At 44.6% G+C, this 12,826-nt stretch overlaps 1 protein-coding gene and 1 long non-coding RNA gene across 3 annotated transcripts in view; one reads left to right on the top strand and one right to left on the bottom strand.

Annotated features, from left to right (window-relative positions):
• Nucleotides 1-5,982, bottom strand: part of LOC101759871 — a 6,750-nt gene extending 768 nt beyond the window's left edge. The window contains exons 1-8 of one of the 2 annotated variants that reach the window (XM_012845135.2): nucleotides 5,343-5,982; nucleotides 5,120-5,257; nucleotides 4,337-4,416; nucleotides 3,458-3,846; nucleotides 2,735-2,808; nucleotides 1,705-1,790; nucleotides 1,417-1,553; nucleotides 169-471 (exon numbers count right to left, since the gene is read on the bottom strand). In XM_012845135.2, coding sequence (XP_012700589.1) covers nucleotides 169-471; nucleotides 1,417-1,553; nucleotides 1,705-1,790; nucleotides 2,735-2,808; nucleotides 3,458-3,846; nucleotides 4,337-4,416; nucleotides 5,120-5,257; nucleotides 5,343-5,861 — 1,726 coding nt within the window. In that variant the 5' untranslated portion in view covers nucleotides 5,862-5,982. Of the gene's footprint in view, nucleotides 1-168; nucleotides 472-1,416; nucleotides 1,554-1,704; nucleotides 1,791-2,734; nucleotides 2,920-3,457; nucleotides 3,847-4,336; nucleotides 4,417-5,119; nucleotides 5,258-5,342 lie in introns of both variants that reach the window. The other variant, XM_004965063.3, reaches the window with a different exon arrangement.
• A 3,932-nt stretch (nucleotides 5,983-9,914) lies between these two features.
• On the top strand, nucleotides 9,915-12,779 carry LOC111257108. Its single transcript, XR_002677506.1, has 3 exons — nucleotides 9,915-11,073; nucleotides 11,174-11,223; nucleotides 12,183-12,779. It is a non-coding gene; the product is annotated as an uncharacterized LOC111257108 (long non-coding RNA).
• The last annotated feature ends 47 nt before the right edge of the window (nucleotides 12,780-12,826 follow it).

Raw genomic sequence — 12,826 nt, 5'->3', positions numbered from 1 at the left:
GTGCATACTATGTTGACAGTTTTTTTGTTCTGTTTTTTTGGGTGGGGGTGGGGGTGGGGGGGGGGGGGGTTATGGGGGGACAATCCCGCATAGTAGTCATCATTCTCATTATTAATTTAAAGTGTATATATATGTAGCTGCCCATAAATTTGAGGAATAAGCAGCTACCTGTCAGGGTTTCTGATGCATAGGCGTTTTGACTGAAATGATGGTGCATCCACCATCTGCATCGGGCCTTCCATGATTCTCTTGTAAATCGCTCAAAAAAGAATGAAGAAAATTTACTGAAAACGTCCAATGCTTGATCTCCTTGGGTATTAGTACAAGCTATGCAATCCTCATAGTCAGCAGTTTTGTCAGAGAAAAGCCGAAGGAAGCACAATACAAGCTCCTCCCAGATGCAAGGTTTCCCATTGACGGAATCTAAATGTAGAGCTATTGCCTCGAGTAGCTGGATTGTATTATAGTATCCTGTGGTAACCAGCAAAAGAAAACAAGAATGCAGATATTGCTCAGAATATGGAACTTTGAATCTTAATTTTGCAGAAGCAATGCCATAAACTTTCATAACCACAACCCACATTGAAGTTTAAATATTTTTTGTACCAAGCAAAATATACACAGAATGTAGAATCTCTCCACTGGTCCTGGAGGTCCTAGGTTAGAAATTAGAATCAGCCTTCTTGCTAAATAAGCACGGGTAAGGCTGCCCATAAATTCCCTTCCCAAGACCCCATCTGCCTTGTGTGGGAGCTTTCAGCAAGGGTGGGTGCCTCTGTAGTCTGTACATAAGGTCCTTTCTAAGGAAGCAAAAAGACAGTGGAATATATGAACTACTCCCTCTGTTTCAAAATGTAAGATGTTTCAATTATGTCCTAAGTCAAACTTCTCTATTCTGTTGGAGCATTTAATCAGCGGTAGGAAGTGGAAATATTGCAATAACTACACACTTGATATCCTCAATGGACAAATATTGTAGAACATGTCCTCCCAATGTCATGGACAAACATAGTGAAATGGAGGGAGTAGAGCTTTGACTATCAATTTCTATGAAAATATGATATTTAAAATAAAAAAGTAAAACATATCATGAATTTTTTTTCATGAAAAATCTACTAAAATCAATCCTATCTTGCCAGTCTATCTAGTTCTTTATGTTTTGATCACAAAAAAAAAAGTTGGACCGGTGGTTGTCCAAACATGACTTTATTACAGATAGCAAGAAAGCGTCAATGCAGTGAAAAAAAAACCCTATGGATATGATATATTGTCCAAACATGGTAGCATATACCCAATCATACCAGCGAAGTGTTTACTACAGATATATGAAGAACAATTCAGAATTTCAGATACTCGAGTAGCACTATGATCAAATAGCAGAACAATCTGGAAGAAGAAAAAAATTTTAGCCCACACCTTTTCTATGCATTTTGATTAGCCTCTCCATTGAGTAGCTACATGTAGGATCTCTTCTCAAAGCTTCCTCATAGCAAGAGGAAATGGTTGATACTTGGTTTTGGTCGAAATACTCTTCTAGCAGTCTACCTCTCAACCTGCAGCAAGAAACAAATTAATTTCAATTACTTAAATCACAAAAGCTTGTTTTTAATATATACAGTGTAACAAAAGCAGAAACTATGATAACTGAAAGATATCATGAAACATTAGATAAGGGATGAGATTCAAGGCAACACATCGCTTTACCTGAAAGGGAGGGCTGTAGTTGAACTGAGGCAGGTTCTCTCAAGCTCGTCAAGTGCATCTTTCAGTTTATCACCAAGCAGGAGAATCTATCAAAAATTTTATGATTTTTTTTGAACAAATGTCAAATGATAACAGTAAAATTCACACAAGGAAACAAAATGTATACAAATGTTCAAAAGCACTCGAACAAAAACCTGTGCGTCCATAATTTGCAGAGAAATAAATACTTGTGTACAAAAAGAAGCAGCGCATGGTTGGCTTGATGGAGTCAGAGATGAAAGACTAGAGAAATGCCAATAAGGTAATCAAAGATGCACATACTCATAACCTAATATGGTGTGCTCAGTGACAAAATCTAAAAAGAAAATACAAAATGTAATCTCTAAAGGTATCTATTGGTGGTGCAGAAGCAGAGCGCTGCCTGGAGAATCAGGACATTCATGCAAGGAATAGCTTGGGCATAAGATAAAAAAAAAAGCTGAAAGAAACTTGCACAGGAGATTGTACTGCCAAGACATTAAACATGGGCATATGGAGTGTGCAGTAGTTACAGCTCCTTTGATTTGAGGAGCGGCTCCGTCCGGGGCCAGTTGATTCTTCACAAGATCATTTTTCCCTAGGTTTGGATGGTTCCAAACAAGGTCATCTGACAGAGTTTGAGGAGACACTGCATCGCGGATTACTGCTCGCGAGGTCATTTGACAGAGTTTGGATCGGATGGTTCCGGACGGTATGATGGTGCAAACTAAACACACTATTAGTGTTTAGGAACAAACCACATATAACATATTGGTCAGGCTATCTCTTATGTTGTCTCTACATGATACGGAGGGTTTTAGGGGGGAAACAGGTAAATGATTGGAGGCACAAAATGAGACTGAAGCACAAAACAGATGGAAATGGTATATCAAACAAACTGCATCCATAGCCCTAGGCTAGTTCAGCTAGCAGTTCCATTTGTTTTCAGCGTGAATGCATTGCAGAATCAGATAATTCCTAATATGTATGCGATGACACCAGCTCCAATTACCTGTATTAGTGGCAACAAGGCTGCCATCACTGGTGGATTTGAATGAAGAGCCAACCTTAGGCATTTTTCTGCATCTTCATAGGAAGTATTAGGTGCTGACTTGTACTGCCAATATCTATCAAAACAATCATTTGAAGCCCCAGTAGGAATCTTTAACCGTAAAGGTAACAGGCTCTTCTCCAACCCTTCAGTGAAGGTAAGAGGATGTAACATTTTAAGATACAATCATGTGAATCTACAGTTGCGACTTAAAAATGAGATAAAAGAACTAGTAGAGAAATATACTGGTAATTCAGCTTAATAAGGTCATTTGTTCTGATGATTAATCTGACAGTAGATACAGATGAAGCTACAACTTACATGCAGCAGAAACTCTCAAACCCACCACCCCAACAAAAGATGCACGCACACTATAAACAAAGAAACCCAAGTTTGTTTATCTCCAAAAAAAAAAGAAACCCAAGTTTGTTCCATACCAAAATGAAGAACTGGATGTACTGAACAAAATACGGGCTAGTAATACAAACACATAAAAAAATACTGGTTGTTGCCACAAAATAGATAACCAATATTTATTTACTGTAGTCTATATGGTTCCAATATGTGACCTATCTACATTCTTAGTACAACTCTATTCAGGTAAGGTAGACATACAAACATATCTCACTAACATAAACAGAAAACAAAAGAGCATCATGAAGCTACTATGAATATGGTACTTACCACAGGTAGGACCATCAGAGGTATTCAAAAATATGCTTCGGAAATCTTCATTAACTTCTGATCCAAGTGGATCATTTTCCTCCTTAGGATAAACAAGAAAAGGTTTCTCATTTATTTTTCTGTCTATATCCTCATTGTTGATTGAACTTTCTGAAGAGTAAGCAGACAAACTGGCATCATCATCAATGCTATTGTCATCTGAATCATCCACAAGACCAGTTTCTTCACAGCCATCTGACTTAATAGAAATAGCACATGCTTCACTATAAACATCAAACTCCTCAACTTGCATATCTTTAGGCAAGCCAGAATACCATTTATCAAATGATATCAAACCATGAATCAGATTTAGGATTGGTTCTGTCTGCAGTCTGTCCTTAGCGATAAGGCTGGTAAACAAAAGAAGCTATCAAGTTCTCACACTGTAGCACTTTGTAAATCACGTTGTTGGTAACAAAAAGCATACTGAACAGAAGTAAGAAGTGACTAGCCGCTAATACCCAAAAGCTTAAACACCCCGCAAGCATTACAAACAACGCCACATAAGGTAGTAATAATTTTTTTAGCATAATAAATATCTGAGTGGTGAAAAGTAGAATTTTCTACAGTGATAGAAAAAAGTGCATATGCTGATTCTCAAAACAGTACCTAAAATTGACATGTCAATACAACTTAAGTATCTGATGCTTGATTCCATCAAAGAAAAAAAAATGCATGTCTAATAAACTGCGCATCACATGACCTTTTATTGGAAGCCTATACTGGGTTTATAAACTGAACAGGAAAGTGAAGGAAATGGGCTTTTAACCCGCAAATACAGCAGATCAAGAGGTGTCCACAACAGAACCAAAGAGAGAACTGAGCGTACTGGTGACGTACATTCTTGTTGTATTGTATGCATTGTCGATGTTGCCTTGTGAAAGGTAAAATAAAGCCAGTTCGAGTATAACCAAGTGCTTCTGCCAAATAAAAATTACAAGGTTAAGAAACTAGTAGAACATAAGTCATACAGTTGGTCTGTTTTAAAAAAGGAAGACATAATACTCCTCCATCTAAAGCAACAAAGGAGCATTCTACTGATGAAACTGCAACCAGCACATTACCATGAAAACTTTTTTTTTTACAATGTAGAATTACATAACCTCCATTTTCCCTCCAAAATTTAATATTTGACCAGATAATGTCCTAAATGATACTTTTTACTCCCTCCGTTCCAAAATATAGGTCGTTTTGGCTTTTCTAGATACATAGGCTTAATTTGCTCTTAAATTTACGCATGTCTAGATACATAGCAAAATCTATGTATCTAGAAAAGCCAAAACGACCTGCATTTTAAAACGGAACGAGTAGTAGAAATCCAGATGACAGGAAACTCTAGTTGTCTAACCAGAGGTACATGTTAAGATTCAGCAGCATTTTCAAATTTTAACCATCATACTAGAATTTCCAGCTCCCTACTCCCCCGTCCCAAATTATAGGTCATTTTGGCTTTTTTAAATTCATAGATTTAGCTATGCACCTAGATATGCGCTATGTCTAGATGCATAGCAAAATCTATGAACATAGAAAAGACAAAACGACCTATAATTTAGGACGGAGGAAGTAGCTGATAACAGTAATCACTTTAAATTATTAGTCTTTACAGCTGAATTCGGATCTTACTTTTGGGCATGAGGGAAACCAAATCAGCTTTCGCAACCAAACATCAAACAACTTCTTGGTCCTGAGGTAGTAGGACCTTCTGCTGCTCTGCTGCACACCGCTGTCTTCAGCAAGCTGCTTATGGATCTCCATGGCGACCTTACATGAGGCACCTGGCGCACATCAGAAACCCCATCTACGCCGAACCAAAAGTCGCTGAGTTTTATCAGACATAGTTGCTCACCACGAACAAGCTGCGGGTCTCCTGGAAGGAGCCGGGCCTCTGGATGCCGCGGAGGTGTGTGGAGACGACGCCGGCAGCTTCGCGCCACCGGTGCGCGCCCGCGAGCTCGTGGAGGATCCGACCGAGGCGGCGGCGGTTGAGCCAGAGGGTTGGGGGCTCCGTCGCCGCGGGCCGACGGCCATGGCGGAGGTCCCTCGCCTGCTTCGGCTTCCCGGGCGCCCTCCCGCGGGCCCCCACATCGGTGTCAGCGCCGGGCTCGCGCTTGACGGCGGATCTCGCGGGCGTCGGCGTTAGGCCGGCGACGGACGCGTTCCCTGATGCAGCCGACGGGATGATCTGGGGCGTGAGGAGGGTTGGGCTCAGGGGGAGCTGTGTCGGGGTCACCGGGAGGCGGCCTCCTCGACGGCGCTTCTTGCGGGGCGGTGGCGCCGGAGTGTGAGCGGTAGCCTCTACGGCGTCGATTTCTCTCTTCACGGCGGCGCGAAGCGAGGAAGACGGCGGCAGCGCCGGCCGAGCCATGGCGTGAGGCGGAGGGGCGGCGGCCCGGGCCGAGGGTTTTGCAAGAGTAGCGGCGGTGGCAGAAGAGTTTTCCAGTGGACCGCTCGGATTAGTTTGGGGCGCACATCAACGGCTGGGAGTTTTTTGATCAACACCACGTCATCCGCCACGCGAACAGAACGGAAGAGGCGACCCTCGGCCGATGGCACAGGAGCAGCGAGCAGAGAGGCGGCGCCGTTTTGGGGAAGAAAACCGGAGAAGTTCAAAAAATTCTTCCCCAAAACTATGTATTGGGGGTTCTTCAAAAAAAATTCCCTCAAAAACATATCAATCCACTACAGATCGCTAATAAATAGCCCCCAATATTTTAAAACAGGCCACGTCATCGTATTGGGCCCATCGGAAGGGACACGCGAGCGTGCGGGAATTAGGATTGGGGGAGGAATGTCAACGCTAAAATATACGCGGTGGTAGGCTGTTTTTTAGCGTTGCTAAAAAATTGGGGAAGGTTTGGGTGGACTATTGGAGTTCGTTTTTTTTCCTTTTTTCCTTAAAAAAAGGTATTGGAGGTAAGATTAGCAGCCTCTTGGAGTTGCTCTAAGGTCAATCTTCGCAGAGGTTTTATAAAAAAATTGCATGATCTAATATAACAAGACATATTAGCAAATCTTCTCACATAGCAAGTTCATTACGAGGAGAGATGAGAGAAAGTTTCATCATATATGAAAGAAGTTTCATCACTATAAAACCCAGCAAGCATGATTACCAGTTCTCAACCTTGGAAACCGTGCCTTGAAACTGTGCATTGAGACTGGCCTAAGAGTGCAGATGGCAATCATACCTCCATGTTTCTTTTTTCAGTCTAAAGCTGAACAATGGGCTGAGAATTAACGCTAGTGCTTAAGCATGTGTTTGGTTTTAGGGTTGAAGTAGGTTGGGTTGGTTTAGAAGTTTTTCATGGTGTTCGGTTGATCCAGTGGGTTGGATTCGTTCCTGATAGGGAATATATCCCATAGATGCGGGTTGGTATGGTCCACTGGACCACGTCAACCCACTTTGCTCCCACGCACACTGTCTGACCCCGTTGGTGGGGTCGCAGCCGCAGGCGAGTGGCTCGAGCGCCACGTCGAGGCGCCGGCTGGTGAAACAGTAGTGCGCGGGTGCGGCATCGACGCCAGTCGGCAGAGCACGAGCGCGCGGCGCGTGGGCACTGGCTAGCCGAGGAAGGGCGGCACGGATGCGGCAGGAAGGAGCCGGTCGGCGGAGTAGGGTGGCGCGGGTGCGGCAAGGAGGAGCCGGCCGGTGGCGTTCCAAGGGAGCTCCGGGGGGGGGGGGGTGGCGACATAACAAGGGAGCTCAGGGGAGCTCAGGGGAGGAGAAGGCTGGCGGCGCAGGCGCGATGAGGAGGAACCGGCCGGTGGCGTGGCTAGGAGCTCGGGGAGCGGTGGCATAGCACGGGAGCTCGGGGAAGAAGATAGGATGCGTGAAAAAAAAGAAAAATAGAGGATGACAAATATGCCGCATACATGACAGGTGGGAGCCATTGAGAACTGGTGTTCACGATGTTAAAATGACCTCCATCCCATCCCTCTAAACCTCTCCAATCAAACAAAAAACTAGGATGGATCTATCCCTCTCAACTAAACACGAGATAGGTTCAACCCGTAAAAAATTAGGACAGAGCCGACCCATCCCACGTCCTAGAACCAAACACATGCTTAGAGTTCTCAGATTTGACCAATGCAAATCTGTTTTTCATACTTCATACGCAGCTACCTCTTGGTACCTTCCAGCACTATAAGCTGGCATTGACCAGACCTCCTGGTAGTTAGCAGCAGCTACAGGCAGCAGAATTGCAGAAATCAGTGAAGGTAGACATGTACGTGCATATAGGGTGCGAGCGATTGGTTCCTGCGCCACGCTGGATCCGAGCTCCCCGCGCGTGACCTACATGCAATTAGTTCCCTGCGCTGCTTGCAGGGCCTGGCTTGCGGCATGCAAAAGGACGTCTAGAGCTTGACTCCCACGGTGTGACCAAATCCTTTGTATCTCCGGAGCCAGGCTCCCGGGATGCAGCAGCCGATGCATGAGGCGAGCGCGCAGGAAAAAAACGCAGCGAAGCAGGCAACCAATCAACTTCCCACGTGAGCCTAGCTGCGTGCAAACATCAACCAATCAAAAGGAGGTTGCATTTAGCGAGCCTGGCCGGCGGGAGCTTGGATGGGTGATGCGAGCCAGGCTGGGTAGAGAAGGAAACCAATCAGACCCATAGAAGCCAACAGTGCTCAGTCCTTGGCGCAACGTCGGCCGTTTAGTTTCTGAATGGCCACGACCAATAATTACCACTACCAAAGGGCAGCAAATTCCTGCCGGCCAGAAAACGACAGAAAAGGGTCAAAAACCGTCAGGACACAATTCCTGACTAGGCCTTGTTTAGTTTCTAATTTGGGAGTGGCAAAATTAGTATTTTGCCATAAATGCGCAACTGTAGCGTTTCGTTTGTATTTGTGAATTATTGTCCAAATATTGACTAATTAGGCTCAAAAGATTCGTCTCGCAAAGTACAACAAAACTGTGCAATTAGTTTTTGATTTCGTCTACATTTAATACTCCATGCATGTACCACAAGTTTGATGTGATGGGAAATCTTCTTTTTGCATAGTATCAAAGTTGGGAGTTTGGAGGTAACTAGACATGAGTTCTGCTGATGGCCGGCCGACAAGAATTGTTTCCTGTCGGTAGTTCCTGACGGCCTCTAGTTGACTGGTCAACCCTAATCTCTGTTGCCTTAATCGTCAAGAAATCCCGTCGGGAAAGAACGGCCAACAGGAACAACCATTTCTCTCGTGATGGGATGTCGACAGGACAAATCTATCAGGCCGGAATCATGCTGCACACCTTTTTTGTATTATAATATATACATCTCAGCTTTACACATACATATTAGTTCAGAATGCATCTTGCCATCACACGTGATCCATAAAGGCCATCTAATTCATCACAAGTTCAAGTGTCATCCAAATCCAATAACATACATATTAGTTCATGAATCAACTGAGAAGCAAGTCTAGCTCCTAGCTGTAGTGTTCAGAGCATTCAGAGCAGCATGCCAACTACACAAAAGGAGGCCTTTTCCACTCTAAACATCATCGATCTGAGGAGGTTAATTGCACTCTTCACCAGCAACAAGTCCATTTGCTTGGAGTTTCACCAAACAGACTGCAACTTAACCAAAGGAGAGCCCTTCTCACCCTCTAAAAAAAGGAGATAGACAAGTTGTATTAGTACACTCTACTGTTGAATAGACAGCTCAAACAGTGTTATCTGAATTACAAATGAAACATGCACTGCTACACAATCCTATATCACCGCCGGCCCCCACCTCCCCATCACCGCCGGCCCCCACCTCCCCATCACCGCCGGTTTTGGATCCGTCATCTGAAATTCGGCGGTGATGGGGTGATGGGATACCCAATCACCGCTGGAACCGCCAAAACCGGCGGTAATGACCTTTTTCGAAAAAAAAGATGCTGGGCCCACGCCCCACCGGCTGCCCTCGCGGCGCACCCCGCCGGCCGCCGGCGTGCTTGCTCCCCGCTGCCCCGTTGGCAGCAGTGCCCACCACCGCTAGTGCCCATGCTGCCGCTGCTACTCCGCTGCCGGCCGCCACTCCACCGCCACCCTGCTGCCTGGCTGCCGCTCCACCGCCGCAGCGCCGAGTCCGGCACCGGTGGAGACCGGAGTGCCACGGCGGTGCGGATCCAGCCATCCCGGGCCGCCGTCGGTGCCCAGAGCACCATGGCGTGTTGGATCCGGCCACCGCGCATGGAGAGAGGGAGGGAGGGAGGTAGGTAGGTACTCACCTGCGCCACCGTCGGGCCCATCCACCTACGCCGCCGCTGTCATACCCTAATTTTTTTGAATTTCAGGATATGATTAAAAGGAATAATTAAACAATGATTTTCTATATTATAATTTTTTCCCAACATTTACTTTTCTTTATAGGAAATTTAGTATAGGAAAAATAATTATTTGTTTTTCAAAATTAAATAATGTGGTTCTATGTCTGTGCATTCATGCCGATGCATCTTGGTGTTTTATGAGTGAAAAAGTTTCAAAAATGTGTTTAGACGTTGTTAAGACCCTTCTGTTTTTCCAATTTTTTCTAAAATTTATTCTCCTTTTCCTATAGCTAAATCTAATTTTTAGATGGTTCTAGAATCCTTTTCATGAGCACCAAATATTTTATTTGGATTCCTCGTGTTTCAAACTATCTAAATTTTCAGAGTAAATTTTTATTTACACAAGAAATTAATTCTGAAAATAAAAAGAGAAAAACCTCTCCCTCAATCTATCTCTTTAGGCCGGCCCCTTTCTCCTCCTCCTTCGCTTCGGCCTGAAAGAAATCTCCAGCGCCGGCCCAATCTCCCCTTCCTTCTCTTTTTTCTGCCGGCCCACCTTCTCTCCCTTGCATCGGCCCAACTTCCGCGGCCCACCTCTCCTTCCCCTTCTCTTTCCTTTCAGCAGGCCGTCGGCCCACTCGGCCTCTTTTCCCACCGGCCCAAGTCCTCTTGCCGGCCCATCTCCGCGCCCTCTCGCTGACTGGTGGACCCCACAGATCGGAAGCTCCTTCAACCTCCGGTTACAGGCACCGCCGCATCTTCCAGGTCGCGTCGCCAGGCCGGCCGAATCCTTCCGCCTCCCGCGCCCGTCCACCTCCCCGGCGCCCCCCTGCCTTCCTGCACCGCTTCGCCTTCCCCACGAGCACCACTCGCCCCCCCTTTCTCTTCCTCTTCCAGTAACGGCCGCCTACCACCAGTCGGTTCCCATTCATGGCGCCGCCGCCCCTTTACTTCTCCTCTACTGCGCCTCCTCCGCTCCCTCCTCCGTCCCTATAAATGGATGCCCCGCCGCCACTGGAGCTCTTTACCCCGCTTCCCTCGCCTCCTCACGCCACCAAGCCGCCGCCATCAAAGCTCCACCGCCGGCCAAATCCCGCGCCTCCACTCCGGCCGCCGCCGCCTCGTGCTGCTTCCCTGGCCGCGTTGCGCCTCCGTCGCCCGCGCCACCTGCCACGCCGGCGCTGCCTGCACCGCAACCGCAACCGCGCCCCCTAGCCCCGACCGAAGGCACCGCCGGGATCCCCCCTGATGGTTCTGTCAAGTCGACCGGATGCAATCGGGAGATGGAAGAAGACAAGGCGCACTTTTGCGTTTCGGCCCCTGAAAACCTTGTATATCCTTCCCCTTTTCCTTGTGTCTTTCAACCTTACACAAAAAGCCCTCAAACTTTCAGTTCGTTGCAGTCTAATCCAATCCTTAATCTTTTTGCAGATCTAACCCCGGATTTTCAGCTTTTCGTGGGCTCTGCTCTCTGTGTCTTGGTATCTTTCCTGCTAACCTCTCTGGTCTACACTTTTTCTTGTTTAGGTTCTTGGAATCCTGTTTAGCTCGCAGATTTCACGTTTTAGCTACATTTTAATCTGTTCAATTTGTGTTAGATTCTTCACAACATAAAATACACATTAGTGTTGATGTTGTCCAACATTTCATGTCTTTGAAAATAAATTTAATATTAATTTGTTTAATGCCTAATAAACATGCGTCTTCTCTAAATAAAAGCTACCTAGAGTTATACACTCATCAATTTGATTAATGCTTACTTCATATCCTTTTCTAAATAAAAGCCAATTATGATATACATCGGTTTTTCATAAACTAATGTTAACCTGATTAACGGTTATCTAAATGTTTCTTCCAATTAAAAGCTAATTAGAGATAAACCTCGGCTTTTTCTAAATTAAATTTAATTTGATTAATATTATTCAATTTGCCTTCTAAATAAAACTACATAGGTTATATCTCGACTTTCATAATTAAATGTTAATTTGGCTAATATAAATACCAATTTGTTTTTAATATAATATATTTAGGTGAACCTGAAATACAAAGTTGGATTAGATGTTTTATTCATACTCTAAGTTTCTAAAGGGAATTGTTAAATTGGGATAACTCATACTTTAATATTTACAAATAAAATATGATTAAGTTTACCCCATTTTCAATAATTAAATATAACTTGCTTAATTCTAAATAGGGTACTTCTCTAAAATAACCTATGTCCATGTTTTATTTAATTAAAATGGATCAAGCATATAGTCTTTTAATTTCTTTTATGAATCAAACATCTCGATAGTTCCGATCTCAGCGTTTCTTGCGTTTGCGTGACCTTAGATCGAGTGTTGTCCTTTAGTACGCTCTTTTAAATTCTTTCTTTTATTCTGGTGTATTGTTCTTAGTGGTACTTGTTTGGTTGTTTGTTGCCGATGTTTGCTTCGTTTAGAAGGATCGCTGCTCAGAAGCTTTGAAGGTTAAAAGTTTCAAGAAAGCAAGATCTGAAGAGCGGTAAGAGTAACTTTACGTTGGAGACCTAATAACCATCCTTCTACCTATGCTTTGTTCACAATATCATGATAATGTTAATTGGAACATGGAGAACCACCCGAAAAACAGTACAACCTCAAGAACTATCATGGCTCTGGTCTTGGCTAATTATAGAGACCTTAGTCTGGGGTAACCTTACTGAAAGGGTAAGAGGGGTGGCAGCAGATGGGATATAATTCGGTTCTCTTGGGACGTGGGCTTTGCTAAGACACTGTACCCACTAGGGAGGGTTTATGCCCTGCTACTGATTCGGAAACCTTAGCGGATTACCACTTACTAGGGAATTTTTGTAAAGGCCTCATAGCGACCCTATGCAATCACACCTCGGAAGTGTGGTATGGTGCCTAGCTAGCACCGCATGGTTGGGTCCAAAGTTCTTTGAACTTTTACGCGACTTGTGGGTAAATATGTACAACCTTTGCATAGTGTAAACTGATTTATCAGTGCTCACAATTAAGAGCGGCCTGAACCCTCACATGATTAACTAACCTTGAAGATGGACTTAAATCGTTATTCTGATTATTAACTGTGGTCTTGCTGAGT

This window comes from Setaria italica, chromosome IV, assembly GCF_000263155.2.
Source record: "Setaria italica strain Yugu1 chromosome IV, Setaria_italica_v2.0, whole genome shotgun sequence".
In the NCBI taxonomy this organism is placed as follows: Eukaryota; Viridiplantae; Streptophyta; class Magnoliopsida; order Poales; family Poaceae; genus Setaria; species Setaria italica.
Note: the sequence above shows the minus strand (reverse complement) of the source record. Positions and strands in the feature narration are given on the sequence as shown.